The 19,266-nt window shown below is 28.3% G+C and overlaps 2 protein-coding genes across 6 annotated transcripts; both read right to left on the bottom strand.

Annotated features, from left to right (window-relative positions):
* Nucleotides 1–5,154: 5,154 nt before the first annotated feature.
* On the bottom strand, nt 5,155–9,220 carry LOC101505801 (uncharacterized). Of its 5 annotated transcripts, none has more exons than XM_027336074.2 (3): nt 8,864–9,211; nt 6,947–7,133; nt 5,155–5,603 (listed from the first exon to the last, which is right to left on the bottom strand). In XM_027336074.2, exon 3 carries the CDS (start codon nt 5,600–5,602, stop codon nt 5,327–5,329), a length of 276 nt encoding a protein of 91 aa, XP_027191875.1. In that variant the 5' UTR covers nt 5,603; nt 6,947–7,133; nt 8,864–9,211; the 3' UTR covers nt 5,155–5,326. The 5 variants fall into 5 exon arrangements, 3 of the variants coding, with proteins under 3 accessions (XP_027191875.1, XP_004505566.1, XP_073226582.1); XR_012163758.1 differs by lacking the exon at nt 5,155–5,603 and adding an exon at nt 5,610–6,818 and having other exon boundaries at nt 8,864–9,220; XR_012163759.1 differs by lacking the exon at nt 5,155–5,603 and adding an exon at nt 5,610–6,149 and having other exon boundaries at nt 6,991–7,133; nt 8,864–9,219.
* A 4,958-nt stretch (nt 9,221–14,178) lies between these two features.
* LOC101499807 (early nodulin-like protein 3) lies at nt 14,179–15,009 on the bottom strand. Its single transcript, XM_012717213.3, has 2 exons — nt 14,729–15,009; nt 14,179–14,654 (listed from the first exon to the last, which is right to left on the bottom strand). The coding sequence occupies exons 1-2, from the start codon at nt 14,898–14,900 to the stop codon at nt 14,254–14,256; spliced, it is 573 nt and encodes a 190-aa protein (XP_012572667.1). The 5' UTR covers nt 14,901–15,009; the 3' UTR covers nt 14,179–14,253.
* Nucleotides 15,010–19,266: the final 4,257 nt, after the last annotated feature.

Here is a 19,266-nt window from a genome sequence, read left to right as displayed (position 1 = left end):
AATGAAAATGTTGATTTTATTATATTATTATATGATTGTAATTTTCACAATTTTTTTTTATTCAATTTCAAAATTAATTAATAATATTTAATTGTAGAGTAATTAATTGATGCGCTTCAGAGTCTCAGGTTAGTGTTGATAGTTTCATATTGTAACATCAAGTAATAAAATACAAACTCGTACAAGATATCTGTCAAATGGTCATTAACAACACATTTATTAATAATAATAATAATTTTCTTTTTCCATTATGTTTTTTAACAATAAAAATTAAAATTATTTAATTTATTTAAGAATCAACATTTACTGGATAAAAAACCAAATAAATTTGTCCAAAAAAAAGTAAAGAGATGCAAAATAGAATTTTTGAATTTGTAATTGATAAATACTAATAGTACTATATATATATATATATATATATATATATATATAAAAGAACTTTTAAAGGCATAATTATAAAAAAATTTATTTTTTCGATTTGATTTGAAAAGTCAAATGTAGTCATTATTCTATTATATATTCTATAATAAAATACAATAGAAAAAGGTGGTCCAATAAGATATGTAACTAAGAAGAATAGCTGATTGTAGGTGATTGAAGGAGAGCGAAGATAATTACTAATAGCGTATAATACACGTGACATGAAAAAATATCACCTAACATTAATTAATTTCACAATTTTTTAAAAATCAATAATTTTTTATGATATTAAATGTAAAAATCGTCTATCTTTAATTCAGTTGATGGTCGTAAACAACAAAATATATTATACTCTCAACAAATCATACACAGCCAAATTTATAAGCCTGTTCATTTTATTGTATATTCATTAGCTAAATCATATATATATACGTGACTCCCTGAATAATTGTCATTTAATTGTCATAATCAACAAATTTATTTAGCTGGAACACATTTTCAATCATCTATATGTATGCTTATGACACATTCTACTCTCATTTACATTTTCAATCACATCATAAAGTTACTACTAATTTTGATTTTTGTTGTTAAACTAATACTCCTAATTGAGATTGGTAATAACAAATATTCAAACCAAAGCCATTCTTAAAGGAATATAATTTGGATTGCTTGAATACATATTTTAGATGGAGAATCAATTTTTTACACAATTTATCAATCATTCATATGCGTAGTTAATAATTTAATTTTCACAAATAATTGATATTTTTTATTGCACATTTGATATCACAAACGAACTATTAGTCACCTTAACGGGAGAAAGAACGTAGCCTTATTAATATTATTTTGTCTCATCCTTTACTAAACTATAACTTTCCATCAAGTGATTGTATGGTTATTTTACATTCGTTTTAGTTCAGTGTTGAAATAATAATCATTTTCTCAAGATACTCAATGTTTGAAAAAATAAATAATTAATTAGATGTCTCGTCATTTATATATAAAGTGGTAATACAACGTCTGTTTCATTTATATTTTGTAGCGTAGATAGATTGTTAATATTTAAATATGAAACTAAATCTACTAGCATCTCAAACTTTTTTTTAATAAAAGGAATCCTTATATATAGTGTAGTCTATTAAGAAATGGAAAACTTAGAATTGATTTGTTATCAATATTTTTTAACACCGGTACAAAGTGTTAGATTTCGATAGTAAGTGTTCTTTCAAACTTGCAATATATAAATTTAAGAAGAAAAAAAATTGTGTTATAAATTCAAAGATTAATAAATTTCACAAATAAGTCAATCTAATTAACTTTAAAATGATTTCAATTAGCAAATAATAAATGTTTAATATTTACACGATTATTGTTTAATAACTTATATGAAATGACTTTTTGTCAACAACGAAAAATTATACCAATAGATGTTAATCTTAGTGGAACAAACTTATAAAAATACAAAGTTAAATAATTGAAGTTTTCCTTTGCAATAGCAATATCTTGCAATAGAGATGGTTCAATAATGTTTATTTTTATTTTAAATCATTCATGATTCAATAATGAATTAACATCCATCTATTATAGCAAAAGAAGCATGCAAACACATAGGTAACATGTTCAGAATACAAATTTCGGACATCTAAAAACACAAGAGAAAATTTTGAGTTATTGAGGATTAACTTAATCTAAACATATGTAAATTCATAAAATTGCTAGCATAATAAGTTACCTTAATTCTTAGGCAGTTAAATCCTAATAACATATACAAATTTTTGAATAAACAATAAACATCAAATAACGTAATATCATAAGCTTTAAATCTCAAAATAACATCTCATATTATCATAATCACTACCCGTCAAACCTACAACTGAAAAATATAATTTTCAAATACTCAAAATTCACCAATTAACATAATGAAATTTAAAAGTAATAAAAGCACAACAAAAATCAAAAAAAAAAAAAGAATCATTTGATGTGGAAAATCTTAAATAACATTCAAAAATCACATGGGTAGTTGAAGATAAATTTGGAGCTCAAAGAACTAGAGTCTGGGATATTGTAGCATTGTGATCAATAAAAAAAAACTCATATCTAACCACATGCAAAGAGGATGAATCGATATATCTTTAGCAAACAACAATCACATGGAAAATAGGAAGAGCAAGATATAACCGATTAATATAGAGATCCATTGCAAAAAAAACAAAAAAACTAACAAACAAAAAGATAACCATGTAAAGGACTTTTAAACCATATAATATAATGTTAAAACTCTGACAAAAAATCTTATATTAGGAACCACTTATACATTTGCTTTATATTTAATTTTGAAAAAAAGCCCACATAATCTACTCCAATTTCAAATATATTCATACAACATATAATCCATAAGAAAAAAAAAATTAATTCAATTTTTAAATAAATTTCAAATCAATTATATTTTGAATTGTTCTTTGTTACAAATAAGTTACAATTTATAAATATTTTTATTTTTAAATTTTTAAACCCATATATATATATATGTATGAATTATTATTTTAAAGTTTTTCCAAATTTTTTATTTTTTAAAATTTATGTTTCATTACATTAATTTTCATAATTTTTTTTTTCACTCAGTAAAATTTATGCATTGTTTTTTATCATTTCATTCATTTTTAAATGTATTTGTATTTAAAAAAAGTATAATTTGTGTCCGAAAATTATATCTTATAATCAACATTTATACTCTCATATTTTATGCAAACTATCTATTTTTTACTATTTTCATTTTCTTTTTAAAAATTTGTACCTCACTAAATTCAACTTGAGTTGCAGATAACTTGAAAAAAGTCTTTTGTATTCAAATGTGTTTAAAAAATTTTGAATTTTATGTATCAAAAAATATTTTTCAAATTTTCTGGAACATATTTATCTTCTTGAAAACTTTTTAAATTTTCTAAAATATAAATGTGTTTTAGAAAATTCGAACTTTTTATACGGAAAAATTTTAAAGCTTTGGTACACAATTATGATTTTGAAATTCAAAATTGTGTTTATGAATTTTTTTTTCAAGTTTTTCATAACACAAATTTCTCTAAAATACTCAAATTTTATATTTTGATAAATTTTTTTCAAGTTTTCTATAATGAAACGTAAAGTTTGAATTTTTTTTATAAAAAATGATAAAATTAAATTTTTTATTAAAATATGAGATAAAAATATAAATATGAAATATAAGATAACATTTATGTTTCCCGTGTTTATTTGAAAAAAAAAAGAACTTAAAGATATCTAAATTATTGTGTAACCTTATATTTTAATTCGATAAAAAAAAAACTGTATTAGAACAACAATATAATTATCTTATATTTAATAAAAAAGAGTCTCATCATACTATATTTCAATTACTGTTTATATTATTATTCCATCAAATAAATAGTACTCAATGCAAATAATTAATTTTAATAAATATTATATATTTTTTAATATGTAGTGCAAGTGCGAAAACTCTTTAATGTCACTACATATAAACCAATTATATGTAAGACTTTATCTATACTTTAAAAAAATTGAATTTATTTATTAAATTTTTTTTACCCTATTAATATATTAATTAAAAACTTATTTAAATTTATGAAATAAATGCAGAAAATATAAAATTTATTCTACAATAACGAAATCATTATCTGTACTTAGCACGGGCTCGATACTAATAATATAATTATAATTTTGTGGACAACCTATACATATTACAAAATGAATTACTGATAAAATTATAAATAAATAAATAAATAAATAATTATTTAAAACGTAAAGAAAAAACAAATGCAATAGTGGCGGTAACATTCAATAAACAACAACTATTTTGATAATAAAATATTTCTTAATAGTTTTTTTACTTTGTTGGATGATTTTGAACTTTAATGTTACTTTTTAACTACATGATTTATGAAATACATTTAACATTCAATGACATCATAATTTGTAATTATCAACTACATAATTTTGAATTTAAATTGACAAACTATTCAGACAACGCGTGCTAACGTACCCATGCAAGTACATTTTTATTTTTGTATCTTATCTGTGTAGAGTACTAATGGGATAATAATGGACCAAATATTTATCCCATATATTTCCGTATATTCAATCGTATTCTTATGAAGTTCTATATTATTTTTTTAGAAGGAAGATGTCAAATCTCTTCCAATTAAACCCAAATATTCAACTACATTCAACTTCAACTATATAAATTTGTGTTACTCATGATCAGCATTGTTAATGTTTTTCAATCCTAGTGTAATATTTAGTTTTCAAGTAATCCATAATCAAAATTTGATATAAATCACAATCAAATTAATTACATATAACATACATTTTTTCATTACTTAAGCATTTGCTAATTATTTTTCTTTATTTTATATTTTATTACAGTAGATACATAATTTTACCCGTGCATCGCACCGCACCATAAAATGTTTAAATTTAACCATAGCTACTATAAAGTCATATATATATATATATATATATATATATGAGTGACAGAGATTTGTTGACAATGTAAAGTCATAACAACCTCCTCATATTGTTGATCCATGACTTAATTGATCCAAGCATTTATCTTCTTTGGACATGTAATCTTGGACTCTATCACTTAGCCGAACTCAAGCCGCAGCGTTGATTTTTAATCTACTAAAATCGGAGCCACTGTTATTATAAACATAATACAATAAGGTAGAATTTAGGTTTGACATGACATACTCTAAGATTGATCTAGATGTGTTCAATTTTGAAAATTGTCCCAATACAATATAGTGAAAATAGAAATCACGTCTACTACATATACTTAACAACCACATAATATCATGATTGTATCAAGTTCATACCAAATTGTAATGAGTGAAACGGAAGGTGTTGTTCATGTGATATAACGAGGGGGAAATTGGCCTTTTTTAAGAAAGGAGAGAGAGTATTCAGCAGCATCAATTAGGTCGGCAATGTTATGCAATGACCGTTCATCAGAACCCACCCAGAACATTGCACGCACTTTTGCTTTCTTCGCCTGTCTTGCAGCAAAGTTCAGTGGTAGCGAAGGAGAATTCAGGCTTCGTAGTATCTGACGGTATAGCGACAGAACTCGACCCCTGTTGTTACACAGGTCTTCGGCTGTTGCCCATATCAAACCCTTTCCCATTCTGCAATACACCAAAGCTAAGTTTAAATTAAATAGAAATTGAAAAATACATTCATCAAATCAAAACTATACCTAACAAGAATGAAATGAATTAGGAATATTGAACCTGAGGTTCTGAAAGTGAATCCCAAGTTACAATCGGAAGGAATTGATGAATGGCACAGGTAGGTTATAAAAATGGAGCTAAAGCCTAACACCTCTGTCTACTACTGTCTCATCAGATCAACATAACTGGGCTTCAGATTCAGGTTTTTATCTTTCGGCCGTTAAGCCCAGGATTTTTAGTACTTCTACCTGCGCCCTATGTTTTTCTTCGCGCACCCTCTCGCCCTTTTTTAATGATAATGAAATTCCCATTACAACCCCTCACAAGCTAGGCAGGCATGGGCAAAGTTCAGTTCTGAAGTGAAACTGAACCAAACTTGTTTGTAGTTCAACAAAATTGAACCAGTTCTTTGGTCTGACGCACCTGGTTCAGGCGTTCAGCAAAGTCGAATCATTTAAAACCAAACTATTTCTACACGAATTGAACTCGGACTGAACCAAACTGCTCTGTATAAATTGAACCAAACAATTTTTTAGGTCGATCAAGTCCAAAATATAATTTTTATTTTTAAAAACTTATTTCAAAAATTTTGATATGAAACTTATGATCCCTTACACACACAGATGATACCCCATAGCCCAAAAGAAAAATCCTTAAGGGTGTGTTTGGAGGACTTTGAAGGGTTAAGTCTACATTTGAGATTTTAAAAGAATTAAAAGAATAACATGATAAATGAGCATATTACATTTCAATCGCACTTCATTCATTTTTAGAAACATTTTATAGTTTGCTTAATTTCTAAAACAAAAACAAGTCCTCCCCTCCCAAACATACCCTAAACCTAGTAATTACTTAACTACATTTTCTTAAGATATCTCAATAACATAACATCCACAACATATAGCAACCAACCAAGCCTAAGATTTCAACTCTCAAATGTATCATCACATTCACCTAGTACTCCTCCATTCTCCCAAAACAATTAAAATAAACAAGAAAAAACATAAAAAAGATACCAAGAGTAAAAGGGTATACCATTGAAGCAGTAATTTAACAGAGATTATAATTATATTATTCCAAGAGTTAAAATCACTTTCAGAAATGCATCAAAAGAGCCAACCACCCTAATACCTTTCAAAAAAGAGCAAAACGAAATGCAGCAACATTGCACTTCAAAAAAGAGAAGGAAAAAAAAACCTTGTTTAGTGGAATATATCATTTCTAGATTGGGAACAAACAATAAATTCAATAAGAATTACAAAACAAAGTGGGTTTGAACTGAAACTGCAAAGTCGTACCAGGAAGCTGCTATTCGAAGGAGAAGAAGTGGGAATGAACGAACCAGACAAGAGCAGAAGCAGGTCCCATGATTGGGGATTTCCGAACCAATTGATCTGGCGATTTATAAATGATTCGAAGTGTGTATCGGTGATTTTCGATTGCCAAGTGTGAAGCTTTAACAATTTGGATTTGGGTTCATAATTCCTATAGTGTGAAAGTAACCCCTTAGACTCCTTTTGTTATATACATTACTTTAAAGCTACTTAGATGTGGCTTACTTATATATGATGGGTGGGAACTGGGAATAACAGAGATGGGTGCTAATATTTGGCTTACTTTGCCAAGGTGCAAAGCATTTCATATGATATTAGCCACAATCAGTGGAGCAGTAAAAGTTCTTTAACCATAAATAGTGCTCAAGTCAACCAATTAAGTAGAAGCCTCGTGCAAAAAACATAAAAAAGTTCTAATACGTATGTAGGCCAGCTAATAAAGAAAACAAATTTTCATGGCATATGTTATGCTTTTGTTATATTTCTATGAAGCTCTAGCATTTGTACACAAAATGTAACACCAGATTATAGAACCTGAGCAATGTACATGATAGTTACCCAAGTAGAGAAGATGGACTCTAAAACCAAGATAGCTCAATAAACTTATTAGTGGTTGGTTTGAGCACACACCTATTTGGTGAAAGCAAGCACAGCATTGAGAATCTCTAAAGAAAGGAACAAAGTTTTAACTGAATCAGTGGATATCAGCATCATTGGCAATTGCTTACAGTATAATACACATTAGCCTAAACATCAGTATTGCACTAACTGGTGAATAGGAAGACAAATAAAATAGCATAGCATAGCAATTGAAAAGCATATAACATTTAAAAATGAAAGACCAATTTATCGACACAATGCACTAACAATCATACAAAAAAACCTCAATTAATTTTGAAGAATAGAACAAAATAACCATTGAAACAAAAAAAATCTAGACCAACATTGAAACAAAAATAATAATTCTATGTTAACATTGAAACAGGAAAACAATTATGGATAAAAATTGAAACAATTTAAAACAACAAAACGCTTAATAATAAGGACCTAGCTCCTCTAATAAGAGTGTAATGCTATGATGTGAATCATGTCGCCTTGGCACGGAATCACGGTGCAGAGTGGATCTATGCTGCGATGCGATTCTGTAATGAGTTGATTTTAGCAGCGGCAGAAACGAATCCTCGTGAGCACGGCGACAATAAGTGAGGGGAAAGAAAAAAAAGGAAAAAGGAAAAGATGGAATTACTCAAATATAAAAATAAAATATGTAAGTAATATTATATAGCAAAAAATTAAGTTGTAATAAATATAAAGTGGAGTATCAAATAATTTAACTACATGACTTAAAAATACCTTAAACTAATGCTCTACCACAAATTAAAAGGGAGTCACAAATCAGTCACAACCACAAACAAATCAGAGTCACAATCACAATTCAGATATAATATGCACAAATCAGTGTTACAGTCACAAATCAGATGCTCACAAATCAAGGGAGTCAATACGCGTTGATCAATGATCAAAAAACATCTTGTGACAAGCATATTATCAAACAAATAGAACCACTTGAATTGTGCATACTATCAAACACCTTATATGCAACAAACATCTATCAGCACTAACATCTATCCATTCATTAATTCACTTAACACTTGTAACAAGTGCATATTATCAAACACCTTATATATGCAACAAACATCAATCAGCACTAACATCTACCCATTTACTAACACTTATACATTCACCGATTCACTCAACAATTGTAACAAATAGGAGAGATAGATATTAATCGATTTGATAACAATGACATAATAAAGTAAGTAATAAAACAATTCAGATGATGAACGAAATTGAGAGATTAATTGAAATTCAGAGACCAACCTTTTGATGATCCGATAGGGAAGAGATGAAAATAAGTTAAAATCGCAGAGGCGAAAACAGATTGTGACGCTAAGGAGTGAGCAGCACCGATCGTGACGCGACGGAGTGAAGAACACGGATTGTGACGAGAAGGAGTGAGCTGCACCGATCCTGACGGCCGAGGAGGGAGCAGCACAGGTCGAAGACGGCGGAGAAGACACGAAGACGGCGAAGACCCCGGTCACAACAAAGATCCGCGGTACTAACAGTGGCGACCTTCTTTATTTCCGCGTAGAAATGAGTTTAGAACGACTCAAAACGGTTTTATTTTTTCTTTTCTCACCATAGGATACTATGGTAAGGCTGGAGCTATGGAGATTTTATCACATTATTTATTTTTATAATTTAATTAATAACATAATTAATTTATAATTTCAGATTGTATTTTTAGTCGTCAAAAATATCTTAAATTTTAACGTGTTAGTTAAAAATTTTGAATCAGGTACTAGCGGCAGCTATCCATATTAAAGTAGTAATGTCAATCACAAGAAAGTGATATTTGAATTGTGATTTTACCTTTTTAAAATTTTCTGCTAAAACTTAAAAATTTAACTCAAGATTAATTTTAGTTATGAAAGTAGAAAATGTATAACGTTATTGGTTATTGAAAAACACACAATTTAACTTATCTATAATACTATAAATAAATAGAGATAAGAGATGTATTTCAGTTCACTCAATCCGAGTTACGCCTAGTCCTCACAACCGTGAGATTTTTCACTAAGTGTTAAAAATGAATAACTTTATTGGTTTTTACACCACCAATTCAGATCAACCTTGATTTGTTATAATCTTCACCTTTTAACCTATAAAAGATTTTTACAATAATGTTTCAACTTTGAAATGATTTTTACAAATACACTCAATCTAACATAAAAGATAGACTTGAGTTACAAATTATGTGTATAATAAAAGTGTTTGGGATCTTGAAACTTCTCAACACTTGTTTGGGATAAATGAAAGACAGACTCAATAAATAATGATCCAAAGATATAGCAAAGAGAGTTGGAGTTTGTTTGAAGAGTTTTTTTACTTGTGACTTGAACAATTGTTGTTAGATTTGTAAATTGAACTCTTACATTCATCTTTTAATTGATCTTCAATTTATAGATGATAAAATGACTTGAATATTCAATTTAAAATGAATATATTCGTTGAACACACTTCTCAGGTGTCATATATATTTTAAAGCAATTAAACATGTGTTTATATTGCTGTCAAGAACATTATTGACAACAGATAATGTTCTTGCTTTTGGGTCTCGTGAAAAACGTGAATGAGTTGTCACATGTCAGATGACACTTTTTGAGTCAGGTTTATGCAGAACTTTCAGCATAATATTGTAAGTAAAATGTATTTGTGTCATTGCTCACAACTCATAATTTGAAGATCAATTTTGAGATTGATTTTCTCATTTGGCCATTCAGCTCGAGTTCTGGGATTCACCATTGATTTGAGCAGTCTTGATACTTTTTTTATATGTGGTTTAAACTATGGAAAATTATATGTTTTAATTATGGCTTTTAAAGGAGAATAATTAGAATGTTCTTTTGTAAAATAAAAACATTTTTCGTTTTCTGTTTTGTATGGACGTTGGATTTTGACAACTTTTGTGTGTCAGTCATTTGTCTCGGAAACATGATGTGCTTTTGTGCAAAAAGGTGCAGCAACAGTGTCCTTGTTTTTATGGGTGTCCTTGCTCATAGTTCATCAATTTAGATATTGATCTTGATGTTTTGTCTTGTCTTTGTTTATCCTCTTTGATCGAATCTATCTAAAACAATATTGTGTAGATTATTAAATTTCACTGTAATGAATATTGATGTTTTGTAATGTAGATAGATGTACTTTCGTAGCTCAGATCGATCTTCAATTACAACATATTTTGCTCTTTGTAAACCGGAAGGTTTCTTGGATTAAAGTTGTGAAAATGGAGAATGTTCTTCGTTTTTGTTTTGAGTGATTGTTGGTTTTGACAATTCTAACCGTTGTTGCGTGCCAAGTTTTTCTGTTTTGTACGAGTGTCAATGATGCAGTAACTTTATCTTTTATGTCCAGTTTGTACTTGCTTACTTTAGCCATCAACTTTGGGGATTAATCTTGTTTTTTATTCTTGATGCATTGTTTTGTTATTTGTTGATCTTATGGAAATAATATGTCCAAAATGATCTTGAGTATATAATTATGTTCCTTTGTAATGAATATTGGTGATTTGCAATGTAGATTGATGTATTTTCGTAGCTCAAATCGATCTTGAATTAAAGAAGACTTAATTCTTAGATTAATGTTGTCAAAACCATAACATTCTTCGTTTTTTCATACCGTTGTCTAGAACGATCTTCTTTTTTCATACTGCTATCAAGAATGTTATTCGTTTTTATGTTTAATAACCAAAACATTCACTGTTTCTGTTTTCTCAAATTTGATTTTACTTCTTTCAAATGATATTTGTTTGATTATGCAATTCATCTTCCTTAAATAAAACTCGAGTGCACTCATTAGTAGATAACCATTCATAAAACTTAATCATTTATTGCATAAAATTTGTTGTCATTAAAACATGCATCAAAAATATTTTTGCCTCAACGCATATTATATTAGAAATTATTTTTATATTATTATTGAGTTTAATTTCAATTAATTGTTTTTATAATAATTTTAAGTTATTTTTATTGTAATAATAATTTTTTTGAGCTATACATTATATTAATTAACAAATACTTTTGAAATTCATATCGTTTAAGTTTATAGGCTTTGGAATAAAAGGAAATAAATGGGTTTTTGGAGCGCAATGAGAGATTAATTATTGAATGATTATTTGATTGGATGATAAATCATGAAATGAAATAAGTAGAGAACAATTATAACTTTTGTAGTACACTTTTTGGATCATGTCACTTCTGTATGTTTTTAATTTGGATCAATCCATTTGGCTTGCTTTGGTGTTTCTTTTTTAAGTTGATAACTACACATTTGTCATGACTAGTTTTGATGATGATAAAAAAAAGATAAAAAATGAAAACAAGAATGAGAGAAATAACTAATAAAGAGGGAACTTTGCCGGATTAGTTCATAATAGAAAGATAGAAAACACATGAAATCTACTTGTTTTTTTAATTTATCCATAAAAAACCCTCTCCACATGTCTTTTCTCTTATCAATGTGTATTCTCTCATACTTTTTCTCTTTTTTCAATTTTTTGTTTTTTTATCTCACTGCTTTTTGGTAGAGAGAATTCATTTTCATCCATCAAATAATGAAAATTGTGAAAAATCTATTGTTTTTCAACTTTTCATAGTTGATTGTTCACATTCTTTTATCTTTTCAGTAGTTCAATGTTGTCTTTCGAAACTTTAATATTATTCACCTTCTTTATTAGGGACGTTCATGGTATAAAAATTGTCTTTCGAACTACATTAAACTATATTAATAGTTTAGTTTAATTATTAAAAATCACTTTTAAATTTAGTTTAGTGTAATTCTGAACCGATTTAAAATTGGTTTATAAATACAAACTAGTTTAATATTTTGAACAAATTTTTAGTTAAAATCGATTTAAAATAGTTATTCAAAAAAATAATTTTGAAATTCTTTTGATAAAAAGTCATCAATTTTTTGTTAGACAAATAAATGTAAAAAGTTTTCTGATAATTTTTTTTTTCGAAAAAATAATTTCGATTTTTTTCAAGAAAAGTTTATTTCAAGAAAAATAGATGTAAAAAAATTTAGGAAACAAATATTTGCGATTTTTCTAAAAAAAATGATTTAATTTTTTTTTGAAAAAAAAGTTTCGATATTTTTTTTAGAAAAATAAATTTTGCAAGAAAAAATTCTTAATTGAGAATAAAAAAAATTAAAATTGTTAAACTGGTTTTTAATTAAATTTGGTTAGTTAAATTATTTTAAATATGTGGTTTAATTCATAAACCATTTAAATAGTTTAGTTTTTTGTAGTGTAATACAATCTAATGTAAAATTATATACTAAATTTTATCAAAAGATATTTTTATTTTAAAAATATTAAGACTTCTCTTTTTTATCATCTTCTTTATTTTTCTTTCATCCCACTTTCTTATAAACCAAATAATGAAAATTTTATTTTCTCTTAAATTATAATTTAGATAAATTATTTTTTTATATATATAAATGACTTTTAAGTATTGATTCAAATTCAAATTTTATTTTTTACTATTACATTTCATGATAAAAATAAGAATAAAAATATTATAATGAAAAATTCAAACGTGAATTGTTTAAATTTTAGAATTTCAATGTAAATGAAATAACATGAAATTCGAAAAACATACTCCTATTGTACAAAATTATAATTGCAATAATTTATGGAATGTTTGATTGCAATTTGATTTTTAGTTTTTAAAAATTATTTTGCAAATCGATTTTAAAAAAGTGTTTTTGAAAAGAAAAGTAAAATAAAAATTATTTGGTAATTCATTTTTTGAAAACTATTTTTGAGATGGAAAAAGTGTTTGATATTTTTTGTTTTTATAATATTTTTAAAACTAAAATTATAAAATTTATTCTATACATATTTTAAATATATATTATAAGAGTTTAATTTTGAAGCTCTTGATAGACTTTTTTTTTTCTTTTTTTATAATATCATCACATCACAATTATTCGTAAGGATGGCTTTAAACATAGTTATAGTCAAACTATAAAATCTCAAATAATTTAACAATTGTAATTGATGGATAGTGTATAAAATTTTACTAGTGACAGTATAAATGAATTAAATTGCAATTTTAATGTCTTTAATTGAAAAATTATTGAATATTATAAAAAAAATAACAATTTCTATCAGAAAATTATATATATGAAAGATGATGGTGTGTAACATTATTCAGATAGAGAAGGTATTGGTGCATGCACCGAACACACCGAATCAATTTGTTTTATTTATTTTTATTAAAAATTAAAATTCTTTCATTTATTTGCCATTAATTAAAATTAGCTATTTTTCTATATTTTTTGTCTTGGGAAGATATCAGAAATGGAAAACTAAAAATCAAAACAACATATAATAATTTTAATTTTTTCAATTTTAAAAACAAAAAATTTCAAAAGAGTTTTATGAAATAATTTTTAAAAGAAGTGAAGCAAACAAATTTTATAATTTTTAAATTTCTAAAGAAATAAAAACTATTTTAAAAAAGTTAATGAAACATGCTCTTAGTTTAAGCCCCACTACATTAAAAAATATATATATATATATATGACAAAAAAAAATTAAAAGAACAAGTCAAAAAACGGGCATAGAAAATCAGAAATCACGAAACATTTTATTTCTCATCAGATCCAAGGACATGTCTCATAAGTCATAACAACGCACACTAATAAACAAGCCCTACATAACCACTCAACATGAATATCGCAACCCAAAAACCCACACTAACACCAACACAAGCTTCCGAAGGAGACGGCGCCGGAGTAACCAAATCGGACGAATGAATATGAGGAGGCACCAACCCACTTGCCGGCGACTGAGACGGTGGTGCACTTGGACTAAGAAGAGGAGTGTGGTGTTTCACAGCCATAACTAAAATGATAACCTTTTGACCATTTTTACAATGGTCAACGTTGCCACTAATGAAGAAAAACAAACCGGACTCACTAATTTTAAAGATCGAATCTCCACCCTCCATCTTTTGCTTTGGATTGCTGGTGTTGCATAAATCATAGTCCTCTTTCTTCACAACCAGAACAGAATCATTTTCTTTATTGTACTTGAAATCTGAAAATAAAAGTTATTCATATTCAAATTTTATGGACAGTTATAAAAAAAAGATAATAACGAATTGAACTTACGGAGAGTGTCATTAATTTGAAACCGGTTTGTTTGAGCCCATTGATTGTAGTCCTGAGAAGGTTTAAGGACCCACCCATTTTTCCCACCAACATGAAAGTCCCTTGCTTGAGATGAGGATAACAACATTGGTGTCAACAAAAACATGAGAATGAGAAACATGGGAGAAGCCATTTTTCAGAATAAGTTGATGATTTTTGTCTAATACTCTCTATATGAATGAGTATATATAATGATGAAACAGGAGATTGAGATAACCGTTGAAGGTTAGAGCATGGGAAATGCAAAGGTGATTGCTGGCAGTACTGATATGATACTCAACCGACTGTCATAAAACGCGGCCGTTTCCACTCTGTTTTTTAGTATAGTCTTCACTGTCTTCTAACCTCAATCCTCTTAAGTTTTTCAAAATAGTTATCAAATTCACTGTCTCCACTAATATCATTTATTAATGGTTCCTAAATCTCCAAATTTTTACTCAAGTAGTAAAATATATTTACTTAGAGGTTAGAATCTTTAAGAACTTAAAACCAGCCTCACATTTTTCATAGTGGGAAGATTGAGACAAAATTGAATAAAAACAGAAATAATCATGTTATTACATTTCCAAGAAAAATGATGAGTTCAAAGATGATATATAACTGGTAGAAACTGATAAACTCGTTATACTTGCTCTTTTTATATGTAACATTCGTCTAACCAAAATAAATCTATTCTATTTCTCTAATCTATTGTTGAAGTTTTGAAATATGTATATGACCATTTTGACTTAAAAGGAGGACTTTTATTTTGTTAATGTCATCATGTAATATTTATCTTTTCTTAATTCACCGTTTTATTAAATCATAGAAATATTCAATTTTATCGATGTTGATTAGTTTAATTGGTAAATAATATATTAGAACAAATAAATAATATCTAAACATTTCCAAAAATCTTATATTCAAAGACAAATAAATATATCAAACGAATTTTAAAATTAGAGATGAAAGAAATATGTATATATATATAATTATTTAACAAATTATATTTGAACAATTGAATTTGATTTATTTTTTATAGGACGTATTATTTTCAAGGTTATCACATGTATTCGTGAGAAAAGTAGGAAAATATAACATTGCCATTGGTACAAGTATGTAAAAATTAATTAAGGAAATATTTGTTCCAAGAAAAAAATTACACATGAATTATCAATTTTATAATCTCACCTCCGGGAACTTTTTATTTCCCTAAAGTATGCAAACCTGCCAAGCATATTCACAGGAATAATATTCTTGTGTATAAGAATCTCGATACTATCGTTCAGTTGTATATAATTATATCAATTTAATTTATATCTTAAATTTTATATTATCGGTTAATTATAATTGTTAAATTATTAATAATATTTTTAGGTGTTATTTTTATTAAAAATATTTATAAAGTTATTTATATAACTGTCATAATTTTTTGACTGTATAAATTGAAAATAAAAATGTATTTCATAACTAAAAAAAACTTATAAAGAAACACCTCTTAGAAAATCATAAACCTACTTATCGATAAAATATTTTGACAAAATATGTTATGTGGTTGTTTAAATTTCACAAAAGTATTAATTTAATTCTTTTAATCTTGTTCAAAAATATTTTAGTCCTTTAAATAAAAAAAATGTGTGCCGTTATTCTTTCTAACACTTACCGTTAAAACAATATAGAAATGGATGTTATACGTTTGACGTGGTAATTTAAAATAATATTTTCATGAAAAAATAATAATTTAAAATTAATATTTATTAAAAATTTAAATTTTAAAAAAATCTTCACTTTCTACCTCATTTTCCTACTCTTCATCCTAAACCTAAAAATTTAATTAAAAAACTAAGAAAAGAAATATTATATGAACACGGTAACACAATGCTGGAAGTTTAACATTTTCTACTCTTTGAAAAATTTCCCTTGTACCCTCCTTATTATACCTATACCCCCAAATTTAGAATGAAATGACTATTTTGCCCTCGTATAAATAATAAAACCTCACAAAATTACCATTCCACACTTTCACATTTCTGGAACAGAGAGTAAGTTTTTTTTCAAAATTTCCGGAGAAGTTGAGAAACAAGTTTTCCGGTACAGAGGTTGTACTCCGGAAAAGTTGTTTTAAAGTTTTCCGGTACCGGAAATCTTTTTAGGAAGTTTTCCGGTACAGAAGAGTGTTCCGGAAAACTTATTTTTGACATATCCGGTACAGAAAGCGTTCCGGAAAACTTGATTGCCAACATTTCCGGTAGTTACCGGAAAACTTGAGCATCAAGTTTTCCGGAAGTTACGTATATATTTTTTTTTAATTTAATTAATTATAATTTTATAATTAATTGTGATTTAATTCTTTTAATATTTTAATTTTTCAGTGGGTGCACGAGGAAGAAACGGCAAAATCATTCGAATTACACGGAACACTGATACTTCTACATCGACTCCGATGAATCCCCCAGAGAGGATTCGACCGACAGCTTCAAGGAGAAGAAGACGTATGATTATTGAAGACGATGATGAGGGACATAATGATCAGGGGGAGCCTTCTACAGTGCATGAGGAAGATGTGGTACATGAGCATATGGTGCACGAGCAGGTGGATGTACATGAGCAGGAGGAGGCTGCACCTGCTCATGAGGGAGAGCATATGGAGGAGGAACATGATGGAGCTGAGGGACCTGGTGAGCTCACACGGTATCCTGGAGGACCTTATGATTTGTATGTCCTTACACGATACCGTTATCATGTTTCAGCTAGACTATGGTTTGGCGAGGTATATTAAATTAATTATTACTTATTTCAATTAATTATTATTTGTTGTCTAAATTTAATTTTAATGTCATATTTTTTTTTTTGTATACAGGAGCGACCATTGCTGAAAATTGTTGCGCATGGGAAGAAAATGCAACAATTTACTCCGCCGGTACTTCCGCGACCCATAGAGAATTGGGTGAATTTGTCTGGTCTGAACCCATTACAACGGGGTAGTTTGAAGATGATCGACAACAACTTGATATCTGCCTTTGTTGAAAGATGGCATTCTGAGACATCGTCATTTCACATGCCATTTGGTGAAATGACGATTACTTTGGATGATGTTGCCAATCTTCTCGGATTGCCTATTAGGGGTGAGTTCTACAGTCCACCCGATGTAGATAGAGTAACAGCATGTAATCTTGCCGTCCATCTATTAGGAGTGACCACGGAAGAGATCTGGGAGGAGACCAGAAAGACTAGAGGTGCACACTATAGATTGGATTGGTTGAAGGAGGTGTTCAGAAGGCAGTGTGCAGCAGAGAGGTTTGACTGTGCTGCTAGGGCATATCTGTTGAATTTAGTCGGGAGTACTATTTTCGCTGATAAGAGTCATACTCTAGTTGATGCGAAGTACCTCCCTTTATTCAGATATTTAGATGGTATAGATAGATATGCATGGGGTACTGCTGCACTAGTGGTGCTTTATGACTACCTCTCAGATGCCTGCTATTATGACACCAAACAGCTAGGTGGATACATGACGTTGCTTCAGGTATCAATTATATTTTAGTATTAATTGTTAATTATTTATTTAATTTATTTATGTTGTATTTAATTGTTAGTATTAATTATTTAATATTTTTATTTGTAACAGTGCTGGATTTACGAATATTTTCCGAATATTTGTAATAGAGGTGATCAGGGTGCTGACGTGGAATGTTTTGCCCGAATGAATAGATGGTGCTATAAGCAAGGCAAGCATAAGGTCCACGAATACAGAAGTATTATTGATGCATTGACACCTGCAGATGTTATATGGAGACCATGGGAGAATCACAGGGGTGTCATTCCTTTTGATGATATCACACTTTATACTGGTCACATTCGATTATGCAGCACTGTAGCGAAATATCTACCAGAGAGGTGTTTGAGACAATTCGGATATATCCAGTATATTCCTTCACCGCCACTTCCAGATCCTGCTAGATTATTTGATGTAGATGTGGAATGGTTGGGATATGTGACGCCAGTGACAGAGCTATTTCCCAAGCTTCGTCCAGCTACATATCCATCTGAGTGTGAAGATGGATATTTGGAGTGGTTCTATCAGGTGTCTCATCCACTGCTGGTGCGACCAGATGGTGTACCTCAGGTCCCACGTTATAGTGTACCGCCCACCAGTGCAGATGCTTCTAGTTCACAGCCGCCACCTATCCTACAGCAGATCGGTGATCTTATACAGCAGGGGTTGAGTGAACATCAAGCTAGTCCAGATGATGAGTTGTATAGGCACTTTTATAAAGCTTTGTATTTATCACGTAGTCGCACTAGTTAGTAGTAACACTTTTGTAACTGTTGTTATGTAGGTTATTTTATGAACACTTTTGATGAACTATTATTATGTCGGTTATTTTATGAACACTTTATGTTAGTTATTTTATTAATTATTGTAATGTCGGTTACTTTATTAATTATTGTTATGTTAGACTCACCCGTCTCTGAATAGTTATTTTATTAATTATTGTAATGTCGGTTACTTTATTAAT

This window comes from Cicer arietinum, chromosome 6 (assembly GCF_000331145.2).
Source record: "Cicer arietinum cultivar CDC Frontier isolate Library 1 chromosome 6, Cicar.CDCFrontier_v2.0, whole genome shotgun sequence".
Classification (NCBI taxonomy): domain Eukaryota; kingdom Viridiplantae; phylum Streptophyta; class Magnoliopsida; order Fabales; family Fabaceae; genus Cicer; species Cicer arietinum.
This window is presented reverse-complemented; position numbering and strand designations above follow the sequence as displayed.